At 31.5% G+C, this 19,420-nt stretch overlaps 1 protein-coding gene across 7 annotated transcripts in view; it reads left to right on the forward strand.

The window, feature by feature from the left end:
- The first annotated feature begins 6,858 nt into the window (after positions 1–6,858).
- Positions 6,859–19,420, forward strand: part of LOC112680945 (potassium voltage-gated channel subfamily H member 2) — a 156,138-nt gene continuing 143,576 nt past the window's right edge. For 5 of the 7 annotated variants that reach the window (XM_025551184.1, XM_025551211.1, XM_025551225.1 and 2 more), the window contains exon 1: positions 6,860–7,354. In XM_025551184.1, the coding sequence (XP_025406969.1) occupies positions 7,279–7,354 (76 nt within the window). In that variant the 5' untranslated portion in view covers positions 6,860–7,278. Of the gene's footprint in view, positions 7,355–19,420 lie in introns of all 7 variants that reach the window. The other 2 variants (XM_025551201.1, XM_025551232.1) reach the window with 1 other exon arrangement.

A 19,420-nucleotide genomic window follows, 5' to 3' on the forward strand; every position in this document is an offset into this window, starting at 1 on the left:
TCATAGATAGTTGATAATATGAACAACGCCAGGACTCATTACACCACATCAGCCCAAATCTGCACAGGTATTTTACATGTTTACGCTCGATTTCAATAAACTGATGAACGAATTGTTGTTTTGCAAACGTAAAATATTTCGCATTATCGTTTTACACAAAAAATTGATTTTTACGTAAACTAACATGTTAAAACTAGTGTAATAGACAAATCTATTGAAAAATTAGCAGAGTATATTTTGATATTGAATCATTGGAAAGGAGAAGGAAATATAATAATGTATTTATTTATTTAAATAAATAAATAATAATGTACAATAGTTATAATTGGGCTACATTTTCAGAGTTGTAGACAGTTTGTAAGGCAAACAAACTCGTGGGGGTTTTGCCACCCTCCCCCCACTCGTAATCTTTAAAATCTGTTTTATTACACTTTAAATTTGAATAGAATATATTACAATGAAAGAAAGAAAAATAGTTTTAATAATATTTTAAGTATACAAATCTATCTTATATCAATACATTTTATATACTCGTAATAATAAATAATAACCAAAGTATTTATATTTCTGAACATATCTATATGTAATAAAAAATTATTTTAAAAATCATATTCTATTCAAGTAAACGATTTCTATGTAAAACAACCAATTTATCTCGATGTATTTCTTCTTTTATTTTTTCATGTTTAGTCGCGATTTCATGAATTTTGTATACACTTGATGATTTTTAATTATTATTATTATTATACATATAATAATACTACAAACTACGAATTAATTTCTATATTTATTTACTTCTATATATAAACTATAATCATGGAAGTACTGTAGTATATCAATACGAATTTAAACATTGGTTATTAAAATATAAATTAGTTTATTATTATATTATTAATAATATTGTAGTTGGGTAAAATTTTTCAAATTATAAATTAAATAAATTTTTATTTTTTGAAAACTGTCCTCATGATATTTTGGATTGCAAAAAGATACTATTGTATGATATTTTCAGGCACCGCAAGTGTGAACCCTTGTGACCCCAATTTTATGCCACTGATTATGTGATTTGGTTATAAACACTACTTGATTTTCAAACTAATTGATCCGAATCACTGTATCAAATACTTTTAAATGGCCTTAGTGTTAACACATGTGTAACTCAAATATTCTACACAAAATTAATAGAATGCTAATTACAAGTAATCCGTCGGCAATTTATTTAGATTTTTTCAATGATAGGTCGATTAAAATCTTTACTGTAAGTTTTGTTTTATTGTCTGGACTGAGGCCAGTGTGAGTGCGTTTATTATCAATAAACAAATAAATTAATAAATGAACACGTTTAAGTCGGCAAATGGCGTTAAAATACTTCAAAATCTGCTTGTTTGGCGACATCATAAAATATGAAATGATAAATCACAAAATATTATTAATATATACATATATATATATAAATATGTTTAAGTTTACACTTTGATTCATTTTTTATATTATACTGTAATTTACTAAAATATGTCAGTTGTCAGTTAACGAGAATTTATTGAAAATATATCATCAACAATGGAACTTTCAGTAATGCAGCCATTATAATTAAATCAAAAAGTTAGTAATTTACTGATTGACTGTAATTTATGATATTGAAAACAAAGTTATATTTTGGATTTACGGAAAAAAATGAGATTAATGAGAAGAATTCATGCCTTGGGGTGAGTTAAAAAATTTAAATTATGTAAGTTGGTCATTATTAAAATTAGTTCTGCACATGAAGTCTTAACGGTATCATTAAGCGAAAGAGTTTTCTTTTTATTTTTTATAAATAATAACTAACGATGATATATTTTTAGAAAACAAAAATTATATTCCACCGAAACAGAGACTTTATACATTAATTGATTATTACGCACAGGAAACGGTCTATTGAACGATTATTGTGAATTTTAAATATTCAATTATCCAACGCAGTAAACTATTCAATAATAATTTAAAAAATCAACTTGAATATGTTTTTCGGGGGGCAACGTAAAAGTACAGTTGTGTTAATGGCTAAGTAATAATAACCAAATTACAAATGTCGCGGCGTCGAGATTTACTATATTTTTTGCAGAATGTTAAATTTACCGGTGAAAAGTTTTTTTGCTACTATTTCTGGAGTGTCGTTGATTTGGATGAATTTATAATAATAACGATCATCGGAAGAAATTGGATCATAATTAATTCATTTTGAGCAGGTATTCAATTTCTTAATTTCGTCGTTTTAAATGTTCGCGGGACGGAGTGAACATTTTTAGTATAAACTTCGAAAAAAAAAATTCATCCTTATATGATTTACGGGATTTAGTTGAAAAAAAAAAAAACCAGCAACATAAAATAAATAATACATAAAATTATTCGTTCGGAGTGTATAATAATATTTTTTCCTGACGTTTTATACACTTTAATTGAACCTGCGTGGATATTACACTAATATGACATACACGTGATGTTCACGCAGTTCCAGACGGAATCTATTCATAAACGTGTACAAAAAAAGGCACAGTACTTTCGTGACACTTTTAACGTTGTTAAAATGCGTCGTTCATAGTCTGGCGAATCTCTTCCTTTCATCTACTTCAAGAGTAACGTCATGTGTGCACTTATTATATTTTATGAATACAGGGATTTCTCGCAAAACACTTGTATGCGTACAAGGCTTGTTTTGACTCTAGATTTTTTGATCACAAAAAATATGAAATTAAAAAAAAAAAAAATAAATAATCGTAAAACTACATAGATTTTGCTCTGGGTAATAAAACACTGTTTAATTTATTCAAATCATTAAACCTATAAACTATAAACGCCTAGCCTGCTGACAAAACACACACATACACGTATATATATTTTCGTATTATTTGAATTAATGTCACGGAAAATAAAAAATAAATACAAAAAAATCTTTCAAGGATTCGAAATCGAGTGAAATAAAAACTATATCAAAGAAACTGTATTAAAATCACATGTTGTGACCATCATAAAACTACGAATCAAATAATATTTAAACTATAAAACATATTCTGATAAATTTATCTATAGAATGAACATGAACGCATAAAATTATTGTATATTTAATTGCACAATGATGTGAAATAAAATGCATGGTCTTGTAAATATTTATACGCATTTGTACCGAACGCTCTGTATAATAGATATCTATATGATACAGAGTTGGTAAAAACTCGGGTTTTTTCGGGTTTTTTCCAAATTAAACCCCAAAAAACCAAAAACCTGATGGGTTTTAATGTAAAAGTAATAATGTTCTATCAGGTTTTTTCAGAAAAAACTCATCCGAAAACCAGGTGGGTCTTATTGTAGAATATTAATGGCCAGTTTAATCGGGTTTTTTCTGGAAAAACTCATCCGAATAAATCGGAATTTTTTCCATGTATTAGCTGCACTTTTTCAAATCAATTTAATATTTTAATTGGAAAAATAAATAATACTTATAAGGTAAATTTTTCTGAAAACTAACACAAGTTAAAACAAAATAAGAGTGAATTTCTATTTTTTCCAAAAAACCAGCCCGGATTTTATGGGTTTAAAAAAAAAAAAAAAAAGAGTGGTTTTAATCTAGAAAAGCAGCTCAGGGTTTTTTATGGGTTTTTCAAAATATCAAGTGGGTTAACCCAGAAACGAGTCTTTTCGGGCCAGGATTTTTCGTGCCAACCCTGATAGATATGATATTGAACCGGGTCGTAGTGCTTTCCATTTTGAGAAACAATTGAACGGCAGCGAACACCTATGTACTACAGTGTAAGTGTAGTGTAGAATTGTACACGCGTTTCTGTAATAATGTGTAGGCGAAGTTCACGAACATACGTATATACGTGCCCGCTGATAGGGAGTGCGAATGTGTGTGTGTGTGTGAGGTAAATTACTATGATGGACGTGATATATTAATGTACGTATATACGTATATAAAAAACCGCTGTATGGGAACCCCGTAAATCAAACCACGGGGTTGGAAGCAATGGTATAACGGCGGGTATACGGACACGACCGCGTGCGAAATCGCTAATCGAGTGTACGGCATCAGGTGAGTGTCCAGGGCGCCCATGTCATATCCATTATGGTTCGAGGGTGAGACCGAGAGTTTTACTTTACGAACATTAGTCCGCCGTGTCAACGGGAGACGTGACTTTTTTTATTTTTTCCTGAAGAAAAAAATATAATAACAGTTATTCCTGGCCACGCTCGTCGTCCATACCGTTGGCGCACCCGAAACGGTCGACTGACGTGCGAAATCAAATAACAGATTTCGGCTCTCAGGGCACTTACCGTAGTCGTCGTACGTGTGCCATGATTGTTTTAATTATACGAAAAATGACGTCGAGACGTTTTTCGTTTCACTCCTGAAGAATGAAAATACTCGACCCACGGCGGGCCAGTGTCTAACTACTTTATTCGTATCGTTTGGAAAATTATTACTATTATTATTATTATTATTAGCGTAAACAGTTAATATACAATATACGGTTGATTTTTCAGCTGACGAGTGATTGTTATTGTTTATTGTTTCAATATTTATTGTTTTTACTGATTGAGAGAAAAATTACGAAGTTCTTATTCGTCATTAATAAATGCTATTATGAAAAATAATCAATACAATTCTATATTAAAAACAACCTTTAAGTTCAAACTTAAATCATTGAAATACGAATATATATATAAACTATAATTATCAATTATCAATTAAAAAATTAATAAATAATTTTAGCGATTTTAACGATTTTATAAACTTTCTTAAATATTCAGAATAATACAAATAACATTTGTTAGAGATTTTTTTTTATTTTTGGACGTTAAACATCTGGGCTCTACCGTTATCATAATGTATATGTGATATTTTCTTCTAGACCTTTTACACTATTAGAGAACAGTGCGAATCACTTGATCTCGTTTCGTAATACCCAAAACAACGTAGGACGAAATCGATGTAATAATGTGGAATCGTGACAGAAGCTGTCCAACCAATTATGCCTTATGTGAAGTGGCGCGACTAGAGTTCAATTATTGGGGGTGCTACATGATTAACCCACACCCCCTACTGATACACATATCCAATATTTAGATTATTAGGCATTAGTATATTCATAATACCATTATACGAGGTGTAGCTATTTTATCGTAGTGCCTTTAATACCTCTGTTGAATATGTTTTTACAGTCTCAACTGATTCAAAATGTGTCCCTTTTAATGTAGTTTTTAATCTTTGGATTAGCAAAAAGTCGCATGGAGCGAGATATGGCATTTATGGGGGAATGTTGCAGCATTGAAATTCGATTTTTGGCCAGAAACTGCTTGACAGGTAAAGCGTTAAAGCCAACGAGTAACCTTAATACAAGATCAACGATTTGTTTTTTCATAATTTCGGTCACATTTTTCTTATTCTTTCTCTGAGTGCTGTTAATATTTGTAAATAATAATGTTGATTTATAGTTTGTCCTTTGGTACCCATTCAATAATATTCATCCTCCTAAAATAATAAATACAATCAACGTGGCCTATAATTTTGACTTACTCATTCGAGCTTTTTTCATTCTTGGCGATGCAGACGTTTTTCAATGGTTTATCTCTTAGGTTCCGCATCATATTTGAAAATCCAAGTATCTTTGAATGTTAATTAATAACTTTTCAAAATGTTTGGCTTACTTCCCATGTGTTCGAAAATATTTGTGCAAATTTGTTGCATACCATCTTTCTGTTCCTGAACGAGGTTTTTAGGGACCATTTTAATGCACACTTGTGTCGTATTTAATTGATCATAAAAAAAATGTGTACAACGGTCTCCTTGTCAATATCATTGATTTTTTGAAAGTTACTGTCAGTTTTTGACACGTCGTCTTCCACTTTATTACGACCTACTAGAAATCGTTTATGCCACTCAAAAATACGTGGTAGTGAAATAAAAGCATTTTAATACACATTTATTAACAAACGTAAACTTCCCATGGCATCTGGAACCATGCCGTTATTTATAGATATTTTTAATTTACAACGAAATGGGGGTGCTCTAAATTCTGTAGCAACCCTGTAATCGTAGTACTGCTTGTGTGGATGCGATCACACGGCGAACTTCAAATGATGTTTGTCCTTTATACCTCTTTTCGAACACCAATCCCGCATCCATCGCATTCGACGAAAATCCAAGGAATCCTTTAATTACAAATTTAAATCTTGAATTTTAAGTCCACTTCTTACGCGCATGCCCTTTTGGGTTCTGAAAACAACAACAATAATATGTCCGTAAATGAAACGTTTTTATCGAAATCCTGTTTAAACTATTAACCCACTCATTATCTTTTTTTACCACCACCTTAAATAATCTTCCATAAGCGCACCAGCAACACTTATGTACGCAATCCACAATTTTTCATTAGACCGTTGTCTAATTCTTATTAGGTGTGTACGATCTTTATTATAACCGTTATCTACCGTATTAGCTACAATCGTTTGGTTGTTCGTACGTAAGCTATCGAATATTAAACACGGTTGTCGGGGCCTCAACATTTTACTAGCGAAGACTTGTTGAATTTGAAAAGAAATAAAATAAAATAGAAATAATCGTAAAAAATAGCAAATATCATCGCGCGGTCGCGAAAATCCGTCTTCAGCTCTCGAATAATACGGCCGCAATCGTTTATTTGTCACGCGTCCGATTGCCTGCGAGGGAATCGAACATTTCGCGGTGGAACGGTGTACACGAGCGCATACGCACACGCGCCCCGCCGTTAACGGGCTCACGTTCGGCTCGTGTCGGGGTCGATCGGCGGTGGTGGCGTTCGTCTTCGTCGCGGCGCTGCCCGCGTTACGGATGGCGCGCCGGCAGCAGCAGTGTGCCGTGCAACGCCAACCCGTCGACGACCGTTCAGCCGCTCGCGCGCCCTCCCCCCCACTGATCCGACTCCCGCAGCAAACGTCCGCCGGTCAAAGCGCGATCCAGCCCGTCGCACCGACCGACCGACCGACCGACCAACGTCCGCCAGACGCCGTGCCCGTTGACCCGCGCGTCCGATCCGTCAGTCCGTCCGACCGCGGCCGGTGTCCCGTCGGTCGCCGCGGCCGCTCGCACCGAACGCCTCGAGCCGTCCACGCGCCCGACGCCGTGTCAGCCGGTCGCCGGGGACCGGTTATGCTGGTGGCCAGTGCCGTCGGCCGCCCGCGCACGCGTCCCGCCGCACCAGCGTGGCCAGTAAGGTGACTGCATGGTGGGCTCGCCCGGTGGATAATCCCGCCCGTTACGGCATGCCAATACGCCGAGGACATGTCACCCAGCGCACCACTGTCATAGAGACCATCATCAGGAAGTTCGACACGCACAGTGAGTATACCGGGGCCGGCCCGTCGTTGTACATTAAGTGCCGGTCGCGAATAATCCCATCCTCGTCCCGCGTCCCGTAACAACGCGATTAACAAGAATAACAGACGAAAACGTTACGTGACGCGTGCGAGAATGGTTAACATAAGTGATGGGAAAATATTCCGGATTCGCCCAATTCCGAGCACGTACGGATTTTCCGGTTCCGAAACCCGAATTATGTTCTAAATGCTCCGATATTAAAATCGAAAATTTCGCTCTTCGAACCGGCATTTTTTCGTATGCGTTACTTGTAGCGAAATAAATTGCATGGTTTTTTTTTTTTTTTTTATTATTAAACTGATACATTTCAAGAATGATTTTAACTAGTAAAAACTACTGTTTTATATTACCGTGCGATCAATAGAATATCAAAACCGCTACAACACGTTCGACAAATTTAAACTCAATTGTGTACGCGTGAACAAAAATTGGATTTCGGAATTCGAAATCCGTATGTTTGGGATTTTCGGCAAATCCGGGTCATATCACATCTCTAATTGATACGACTCCATATCGTACGTTTACACGTCCGTTTTTGGTAAAATTAATGAAATTTTTTTAACCCCGTCTCCGTTTACCCCCGAAGTTTATTTGATGTGTGAAAAAGCGTTATTTTTTATTTCCTTTTTACACATATTTTCTAACCAAACGCGAATCGCTACGACAGTGTTTTTTTTTTTTGTATTATCGTTTTTCTCTCCGATTTGTAACAAAATCATGATGTCGGTATTGGACCGACAAGTTCCGAAAACTTTCGACTACCACCGGCTAACCATGTCGCACGTTCCAGACGAACTCACACTATTGTTCTAGTTCAAAATTTCCTCTACCGCCCGGGATCACATGGTCACAATGGATTTCGCAACGTCGGAAATCGACTACAGTCCCTCGGCTACGATTATACTGATACTTGAGCAGATTTTTCTGTTTTCGGCCCGACCGTTCTCCATATGTGTTTTCGCGTTCGGAATAATATAGCTGCCTCGCCGGATAACGGAATAACGCGTATTATGCTCACTTACATCGAGTCCATAACGATTCACACTGAACCGCATTGAATCTACGATCAACGTGCAGCGGTTACAAATGAAAAATCCTCATCAAACCATCACAGTTGTCCGCAATAAATCCTATGATATTTCCAAACCAATTTAGTTGACTTTCAACGAAACGTTGATTGTACTAAACCGTTTAATGCGAAACAAAAAACTCCACTTTAGCCCTGTATATGTGATAAGAAGAAAAAAAAAACACTGATGTAGTACTTATTTCGTTAAGATATTTTCTAAACACACATTTCTACCAACATAATAATAAAACGGTTTCGTTTTTGATTTTATAAATATTATAATAATCTTATACTCACTTTATTTTGTCTTAACTACTATGTTTACTATGTTTACTTGTATATATTTATACTTCAAAATTTATTTCTGATTATACTAAATCATATAATAAATATACGAAACGTGCACCCAAAAACTATTCTTATCGATTCAGATTCGTGGTTAAGATACACAAATTAAGATGCAAATACAAAACTATAACCTATAACTTTAGCTGATATAATCATAATACAGTATACAATTTATGTAAACATTGCGTTAAATGGTCGCAGTTCTGCCAAGACAGTTATAGTACAACAAAACATAAAAAACAAGATATATCGTGTGGTATTTGTTGTATATTAAACTTAAAATAAAATGATAAACCTAGATACTCGTACTCGTATCATACGTGAATGGTAAAAATAGATAGAATAATATACAATTAAAAATGGGTCATTTTTTTTTTCTCCGAAATTTAAAAGTTACCGGTGTTTCCAAATTTCATTAACAGCTGCTAAAAAAAGAAAACATAAAAGTTCATTGTATATATTTTTTAAATTCTATAAGATAAATGTTTATATGTAACTAGGTCCATCGAAGCTAGTTTTTAAATTGTTTAAAAATATGTATTTAATTATGTTTCACGCGCGTATATTTGTCATACACAATATAAATTTAAATAATGTATAATCAATAAATAATCTGAGAGAAAGTTCACCGTACATCTAATTTTTAACGTTTGAATTAAATTTCAAGTCTTAAGTAAGCACCATTGTTTTTAAATCTCGTTTATGATTCAATTGAAGTTTTTCAATTATAACTTGTACGAGTGTCTTGAACAATATTTTTACCCAACCGACCCACCTTAAGCCTCGATTAAAATGAAATAACTTAGTTAAAAGGTATCGGATACTTGGAAAAAATGTATCTATAGGTATGCAATAAACCTTAATAAACAGGATAAAAATATGACGACAGGCAAATAAGGAATTTAAAAAAAGAATAGAATTAATGCAATTTAAAATTAAATATTGACGTTCTGGTATTCATTATTCTACTAAAGAGTAAATAGAAAAATAACTAAAAATAGATTAAAATATAATAGTTCTCAAAATTAAAAAAAAAAAAAAAAAAACAATAATTTTTACCAGACGTCTGTTTCGCTATATTGCAAGCATTGGTACATAAATATGTAAAAAAAGAAAAAAATGCACACTGTGACATCAAAAACACGATAATAAATCTCTAATCAATATATTGTGTGTGTTTTTTTAATTTGTTTACAAAAGTTCTTAAACCTAATAATTACTAAAAAGTAATAAATATTTAGAAAAATATATTTTAATTTTCAAAATGTTGTGCACGTATTATTTATAAATATTATTATTGACTTTGTTTTATAATATGGATAACACATTTACACTAAACGTAAGTAATTGTTCTAATGTAATTCAACGAATTTTTTCAAGTTTTAATAAGAAATAAACGTCTATACGTACATTTAAAATAATTATTATAGTCACATATTTTTGATTCAGTATAGATAGTTTAGAAATCATAACATTTAACTTACCTTTACTGTAACGAAATCGAGTGTAGTGCGTCACATATTTTATCCACTTTAAGAAAAAAGTTTATTTTTTTTTTCATTCACGTTTATAAAAGAAAAAATTAAAACTATTAATTAAAACACATAAATGAACACGAGTAGCAGTACAATCAATAATACTTAAATAACTATTTTATTTTTTGTACGGTTAACATAAGCTTTGCTAAATATGATTATGATCAGTTCGAAGTAAAATACTTGTTGGCCTATTGAAGTATATAATTTATCTTTTGAATAGATATGTTCTTTTGTACTTTGGAAACTTTTGGTTTTTTCTCAAAACGATTTGATAACATAAAAATAAAACTATACTCGATTGAGAGAATATTCTCATTACTTACCGATTCTCAATCCAGAACTAATTTTATTAATACAATATGTGTTCATTTTTAATTCTTAAACATGTACTATGATTTTATTTTAACGTACACAAAACGCAAATAATTCGTTACGAATAAATTATAGGTACACAATAAATAAATAGAGTTAAAATATTGTCCATATAATTATTATTGACCATTTATTTTGTTTAAATACTCTGCATTAAATAACTATCCTAATAATGATACGATATCGGTATGTCACACATGTCATTTATTAGTTTACATAACGGAACTTAAGAAAAATAACATTATCAGCATATTGAGGTAACATGTTAATTTTTTTATTTTAATAATAATTTGTTAAAATGGTAAGTTTTCAATATCCAATGATATATGGTTATTTTTTCGACGTAAATTTGCAGCGTAAATAAATACATTATACAACAATAAAATAGTCATCAATTAGGTACACCGTTTTAATTGTCTATAGAGTTAAAATATTTATTTTGTTTATTTTGTTAATTTTGAATTATGATTTGTTTTTATTGGAACACGACCAAATAATTAACTGAAAAAAAAAATGTAATTAATTTTACACCAATATTCCAAATCAAATTTGTATTAATTTTATTGGTAAATTAGATTAATATTTCTTTTTTTATTCAAATATCAACTATCAAAATTACAAAAAACTTTAAATAAATGTAAATATTGATAAAAACTATGAATATTAAATAGAAAAAAGTTCAATTTCTTTTTCATGTTGAATGATCTTTTAATTTCTCTAGCTTTTTCGTTGGATAGTGTTATTATTTTAAATGCAATCGCCGCAGTTGTTCCGTTACGAAAATTATTCCGAGTGGAGTTTGGTTGTTATGCAGAAACGATAAAGAATAAATCGAAAAATTAAACGCGTACCACCTATATATTTAAAAGATTTGCTTTCGGGTTTTTAAATGTTTTTAAAAACTTTAAATTGTTATTACATAATAAACCTGTTCAATTCGTGTTACAAAGTGGAGTTGAAGAGTAACTTCTTAAATTTTTTACCAATCAATTTCTAACATATTAAACTTATAAAAAAAAGTACACATTATTGTAAGTCCAATAGTTTCATCAGTTTTTCCCGGAATCCGAAAAAAAAGTAAACTGATTTATCGATAAAAGTGAAATAATGTTTAATCAAATAATATTATGTAAACTTTAAATATTATTAAATATTTGGACGTACTTAACAAATAACGTTTATTGATTCCTAAAATAATATTTATTGATTATGACAATGTTTTTAAATATTTAACTATGGGTGTAACGATATTAATCAAAATACGTAATAAATTTTCATTTAGGATTTCTTTTGTTTATTTTAAATACAATTTTGTCCCGCAAAACCTTATAATAATAATAATTACAGTAATAATAATTGTCATAACTGTTATTTAATTATCAATAAAATAGAAAAGCGATCGAAATCTGAACAATATATTATTTTATATATATATATATATATATATATATATATATATATTTTCTTAGAGTTTATTCTTATCCACTCCTAACCATGTAAAAAATTATGTGATTTGTGAATTCATAATTTTTAACATAAACGATAAATTATTTGATATTGTTAGTAAAACAAAAAATAAATAAATTATAAAACCTTCATGAACTACGATACTACGTTTTAATAACGTTAATATGTCATAATGATATTTATCTCTTTATGTTTATTGTTTTTAAATTACTGTTTTACCAATGCAATAGTACAGGATAATGCTATTTTTCAAACTTTGTATTTAATATCTTAAAATAAGAAGAAATAATATTAACCTGCACCAATTGTTTTTTTCTAATTTTTAAAAGTATGTTGTTCAAATTAAATATATTATTAAAAACATTTTCATATAACTTTTTAACATTAAAAATTAATTTTCTTTTTAAATAAAAAATGTAATTTGGTTAAATAAAGATTATAGTTTTCTTATAAATCTTATACAAAATCAATAATACAGTTAATTGTCTTAAAAAGTTATATATTATTACTGATAAGTCAAATGAATTTATATAAGTATCTAGCAATTGAAAGACAACTTAAATGCAATTATTGTGTATAACATGTGCTCAATTAATTTACGTTAAAATTTTTATAAAAATATAATGTGCCTTAAATGTATAAAATACATGTTTTCGTATATAGGCTCACCTACTTGAAATAAAAAACACAAACTATGAATTAGTACCCTCGAAAGACAATTATAGGACCAAATTATTGACACTTATTATTGAACTTTAAAATCTAAGAAATAAATAAAAATAAAAATTTTTTTTTTAAAAAAAAAAAACTGTTAAAAATGAATAATGTAAACGATATACAGTTTTTTTGACTTTGAAATGTTAGTAATTTAGAGCATCCTATTATATTATATATAACATTACTGTATTATATTTTAACTACCAATGTAAAAATCATATTTGAGTTATTATTAATAATACGAACTATGTAGTATAATTAAATTCACATCTGAAATTGTATGCTTTTATAAACACTGTTGGGTCTTATTGTTTACAATAATAATATTGCAGTGTGACTTATATGTCTTGATTTTAAGACTATGAGCAAAAGTTTTGTTAGCTGTATTTTTCACACGTGGCATCAAAATATGTTTAACTAAATCGACCATAAATTAATGTTAAATGGTTTTAAAACTATAGAAAAAATATATCACTGAAATATTGAAATGAACAGCGTATTTTTTTGAAGGCATAATAGCATGGTGGTTTTTAAGCTAAACAACAACTTTTTATTGGATTTTTAAACCCAGATAATTTTAAACAGCTAAGACTTTTACGAGTTAGTATCAAAAAAAAAAAATAATAATAAAATAAAACAAAATAAAACAGTTCTGGGGCATTCTGGTTAATGTTAGTCGTTTAAATTTGTATCGTAGATGTTTTATATCTGTAATCAATTCTTAATATAAGTTATTTTTAACGAATGAATGCGTGAGTGTGTTCTTATCATATTGCACGCATTTTAGCGATATCGGCTCAAACTTTTAAGTAATAAAATTAAATGCCTGATTTACATTGGACGAGATTTTATTTCTTTTTTTTTCTAAATTTTATTAGAATTTTTTGTTTATTACCTCTCTTCCCGTGTTGATTCTCTTTGATTTTCATTATTTTCATTGGTTTCTTTTGAAATTTATCGAGTGTTATAAACTATGGGCGTGCTAATTTTCAAAATAAAATATATGACGTGATTACTTGATGCAAAATTTACGTAAATCCAATAAGGAAATTGACTTTTCAATCAAATTTAGTGTTTCATAAAAAATTCAATCTGAATTGAACTACAAATTCAATTTAGAACTATCATGATGACAGACAAAGAATGAACTAATATTGACTTGTACAAAATTATTATTCCCCAAGTGCCTATTAGAATATCGAGATATTCCTGTAAACTCGATCAAAATAAATTTTGATGAAATGGAAATATATCGCTTATGTCGATTGTTAGTTTATTGATTTCAATGACTCGATTCGTAATGTTCCAAGAGAGTATATAATTGCCACGGAATTTTCATTGTTACGTCAACGATCGAAATGGTACACTATCAAGGTGTAGTGTTTCACAGTCAGAATAAATCCACTAGAGCATTTGGGTGGTGGGCCTGGATAACATATACATACAAATAGATAAACTTGAAATATTTATACAAGCTTAAATTTAAGATATTTTCTCTGGATTTTCCTCTGCAAGGTAGAAAAAATTATCAAATCCGCGCGCATGTTTCCAATCCGATTCCGCTCGTATGTATTACGTTTTGTCAGTGCGTATATGAATTCGTCAAGGATCACAATAATTACTCCCTAAAATATTCAACGTAATAAAACTAATTTATAAATATTATAATATTGTTTAGTATTGTAATTTAATACATTCGTAGATGTATTATTAAAAATATATAAACTCTATAGATTCAACGTTTATAATATAAAATGTACCATATATTATATGTAAGCGCACAAATCAACGGTGCGTCTATAATTGTGTATGTATTAATCATATATTTGTTAATTCGTAGTATTTACCGTGGTTACCGTTCGTATAATATCAATGCGTTTAAAATTCTAATATATTTGTTAACATTTGTTAAAATTGTTCACTATGATATCTGGGGTTTGGATGTTGATGTGCTAAAATACTTATAAATATGCGTTTATAACCTAAAAATTGTGAATCTTAAGTACATAAATAAACATATAATAATAGACTACGTTATACTGTTTATTAAAGTTTTAAATATAATTAAAATTATTTTATTTGTTTTATTTTGGTTATTATTACAGTTTGATGACTATAGTTTAAATTTAAAAGAAAATTGAAACTGTCCATTAAACATTATTTTTCCTTCGTAGTCGCAGAAAATGATTAAAATTGCAAATAATTATAATAATTAATTTAAAAAAATATTATCTACTATAACATAATTAAATAAGATAAATATAGATAAATATTATAGAAAAATCAAATCACGTAGCGTAAAATTAGTTAGTTAATACACTTTTTTTTTTTTTTTTTTTAAGTCTTTAAGTACATTTTTAGTAAGAAAAGCATCGCTTATGACTTTAATTTTCCAAATAAATTATCAACATCCGAACTTTAATTATAGTAATTGATATCTATACCTACTACCTGTAATACTAACTTAACTTATAAATCGTGTGTTCACAGATAACTGTAAAAATCGTTTTTAACGTCTAGGTTTTTTGTTTTTTTTTTTTTTTGTCAAATTAGGCATGGTTTCCATGAAACGATCAGGTCGACGCGGTGTATGTTATCGTTAATAAAAACTACAATGCCTTTGGATTTCCGTAAAGATTGTAAACGAAAAAGTGAGAAGTGTTATCATTTTGGAATTTTTATGTCGTTTTATTTTTTACTACTACCACATTTTAAACTTATTTCAAAATTAATATATTTTGCTTAGTTATTGAATATTTTGTAGTATTAAAATATTTTAGCACGTATTCAGTCATATTGATTTCAAATATTAACATTTTAATGAATTATAGACACAGGCTTACAGACATATTGTTTATGTTTTTGTAGCGATTGATACCGTATAGGGAGATCAGGGATCCCATTAAAAATATGAGCTTTTGCCTAGAACCGAATGGGGTTATCTTTCGAAGTCTATATAACCTGCATAACGATTTATTTTTTGTTGATACTGAGCGTCGTAATCTGCTTGGTTGGACCTGTGTTGATGTGCTATACGATTGCATTGTTAACGAGTGTGAAAAATAAATCAGTGAACATTATAATTCGTACCTATTGCGCCATCAGAAGGAAAGTTGTTGAACGCGTTCACCATATTGTTTTATACGCGCAGGGTAGTAGTGGGGTTTCTATTACCCCGCCGTAATATATATTTACATGTATTTGTACAGGTATACATATACATATATAACTACCCTGATCGTAGTTAATCACCTTGTGCACACACGTCGCTATAGCCTATTTACGTTTAGTAATTATATTTATATCGGTACAACCTGTACACTTGTTATACACTTGTTCGTTGAACTTTTTTTTTTTCGCCACCTAATTTTTATTACGTTGTTTTACATTTTTCTGTATACGATGCATGGCGTGTTGTTCCGTTACGGTATTATGATAGTATTTTTACACACTCTAATGAATCCAACACGGTTTACTTGTGAACAACGCTTGAACAACAACACTTTCGTTTATTGTCCGGCACTATGATATTGGTATTGATAGCATTGAGCACTGTTATTGGACTCGACGTGTAACTCGTAAAAGGCAATCGTGTAAGTACACACCCAATAATTTGGAGTTACATTTAAGTCGGCTGGTTGCTGGAACGGAAGCTGTGCATCGTGAAATATTGACGATCAGTAAGTATCGATTAATGTTGACGCCGTGCGCAGAACAATAGTAATCGATTCCTAGTGTGAATACATTATTGGTGTTTTTTTTTTTTTTGAAACAGGCCGTGCAACGATTGTGTGGTCTACTGATGTTGCGAATACCGTTGGTCCATTCTGTACGTCGAAAAGTAATGTGCGACTAGGGAGTTTTGGAAGTGGCCGTCGAAAAAATAAAAATTCTGTTATTTCGTTACTTATATCTTAGGTTTAATATCGTTTCGATCGATAAATTATTGAAATAAACGAAATGATAAATTAAACAAACATAAAAAAAAAAAACAAATGTTAATGAAAAAAAAATATTTTTTGGAACTATTGTTCTGAAAATTATTTTATTTACATCGATAACTTTTCTATTCGTATACATTATTGTACATCGTATTGTATAACTATACAAAGCTATACTCGTAAAACTATTAACAATCGCGATAAGGTCTAAATAAATAACGATATGTTATACCTTTATTTTTTTGACGTCCTAACTTTCAAACGGCCATGTTTAAACGTATTTTGATCGTACATTATGTACCTGTACAGTATATGTATTTCTGCGTACGTGGTGTATGTATTGTCATGTTTATCACGTGGGACTGTCGAAAATAAAGACAGGACTAAAATAACCATAAACCAAAGGTTACTTTATGCGTATCACGAAGAAAACTGCAGATATTGGCGGAAGTGATGATAGGTCTGCAGAAAAACCAAAAAAACCATACGTTTGAACATTTTTATATCGCATCAAAAGCAGATTATCATTTATTGTGTGACTGGTTTGTTTTGCATTTTTGAATAATAGTAATAATAACAATAAATGTTTGAGTTATATGCTTTCAATACTGGGACAGTGCATTTATACACGTTTATGCATGACCCGAAAAGTAAACAAACTCATAACGGCCGGTAGTCAATGTTACCAGGGAGAATGATATAACAGTCTCATTCTATTGATGGCTTATAAAATTGTATACCTAACTATTTTTGAAGTTATAACTAAACCATGTTGTAGGCAATACCTTGAAAATTATCGTGTAACCGGGCGTTAATACGTTCCAGGTGATCTGAACAATATTCATTTCTAGACCGGTCGTTACATTCAAATCGGAACATTTTATTTAGATTTCCATCGTGTTTCAGCTTTGAGTGTACATCGCCCAGTTAAATACAATCGGTGCTCCATCACAACGATATGAACGTTGATAATATTTCATCTGAAAGTAAACGTTAGTGTTACGATGTCAAAACTGCAAAAGAAATACCGTACACATTTGGTTTTTACTGATTCTTTATTAGTCGAATTAACTAAAATTACTTAGTGTTGGTTAGAGAATCTCACAAGGTTCAAATTTATGTCAACGGTTGTAAGTGTTTTATTAGGGATAGATGTGGTGCAACGATAAGGTGTTGAATGACGAATTCACGTTTCTATATATCGTTTTTTTTGTTGGGGGAAGGGTTGATTATTTTTTAAACCCTCGTCGTCTCTCCTCTTCTACCCCTCCACGGACAGTGGTGGTGAGCAGAAAGCGATACACGTGCATACCAAGTGTACGATATGTTTCATGTACAAACGCGATACCGAAAAACGTATGGAATACGGTAGTGGGTCGCGTGACGAGAGAAACGCGGCGAACGATAATTCGAAATGTGTAAAAGCGCGAGATTCGTTCCATTTTGGACCGTGCCCAGATCGTGCGTCGACCGCACAGAATAGACGTGTGGGCGTAGTGGGTCGAAACATCGACGAGTCGCCTCGGACTTGTGCTCGGTGACGAACAAATAATCTCGTAACGATAATCGTGCACGGACAATATCGAAACAGTCGCGTATAATAATAACTTCCGTCGATATCGTACAAATTAAATGCATATTTACTACGTTTCGTTGTCTTTGCTCGCGATTTGACGTTTTCGTATTTCCAAAAGTTTGTTCTTCGAAACGAACGCCCAACAGCGGTGTTGGCGACGACGACGACGTTTTATTGTTATTAGTATTATTATTATTGTTGCGCGTACTTAACAATGAAAATAGTACGACTATTGTGCGTAGTGACGATTTCCAATTGGAAACGTACCCTGGAAACACGCTACTCGATTATTCGAACGCAAAACCGAGCACGCGTATGCATCATCATTATCGAAACACCGTAACGTGTCGAACACACCATTAGGCGCGGCGAAATAATGTGCGTTTGCTCCGCGCCGTACCGGCGGCGTATAGTACCAGCGGCGCCGAAGTCATTTTTGGACATTTAATCGGGAAACAATTATTTAAAAGTGCTGCGAATATCTAACCTATTAGTCGCAATGGCGTAATTTTTTTTTGTTGCGCTTTTACCCGAAATATATTGAAAGTTTTAACGTTGTAACGAAGCTCGCATACGATTCGGCAGCCAAACTCGAGCTCAGTACGAAGAACCACACCCGATCGCGAAAATGTTCACAAAAGCCCAAGGCTCGAACTGGATACAGGGTTCGGCGCCACTGGATAAGACGATTTGTGCGGGCGCGGTGATGTATTAGTGCGGTAAAAGTGATAAGTTTCGATGGGCCCGGCGCGTGCAAGTTGAAAATGTTAACAAATGAGTCAAATTCGTCGTTTTCGTAGCAGCGTTTTGCGTCAAAATATACCGTATAATGTGGTACAAAGTCACACGATTTCACACGAGCGATTCGTACGCAAACGGATCGACTCATCTCCCGTAGACTTGTCATGGATGGTCATTACTACCGAATACGGTGCGTGTGCACAATGGCGTTTCTCCGGTACAACGGGTGGTTAATAGAGCACTCAATGTACGTATGGT

Source organism: Sipha flava, unplaced genomic scaffold (assembly GCF_003268045.1).
Source record: "Sipha flava isolate LNK unplaced genomic scaffold, YSA_version1 101_pilon_pilon, whole genome shotgun sequence".
NCBI classification, from domain to species: domain Eukaryota; kingdom Metazoa; phylum Arthropoda; class Insecta; order Hemiptera; family Aphididae; genus Sipha; species Sipha flava.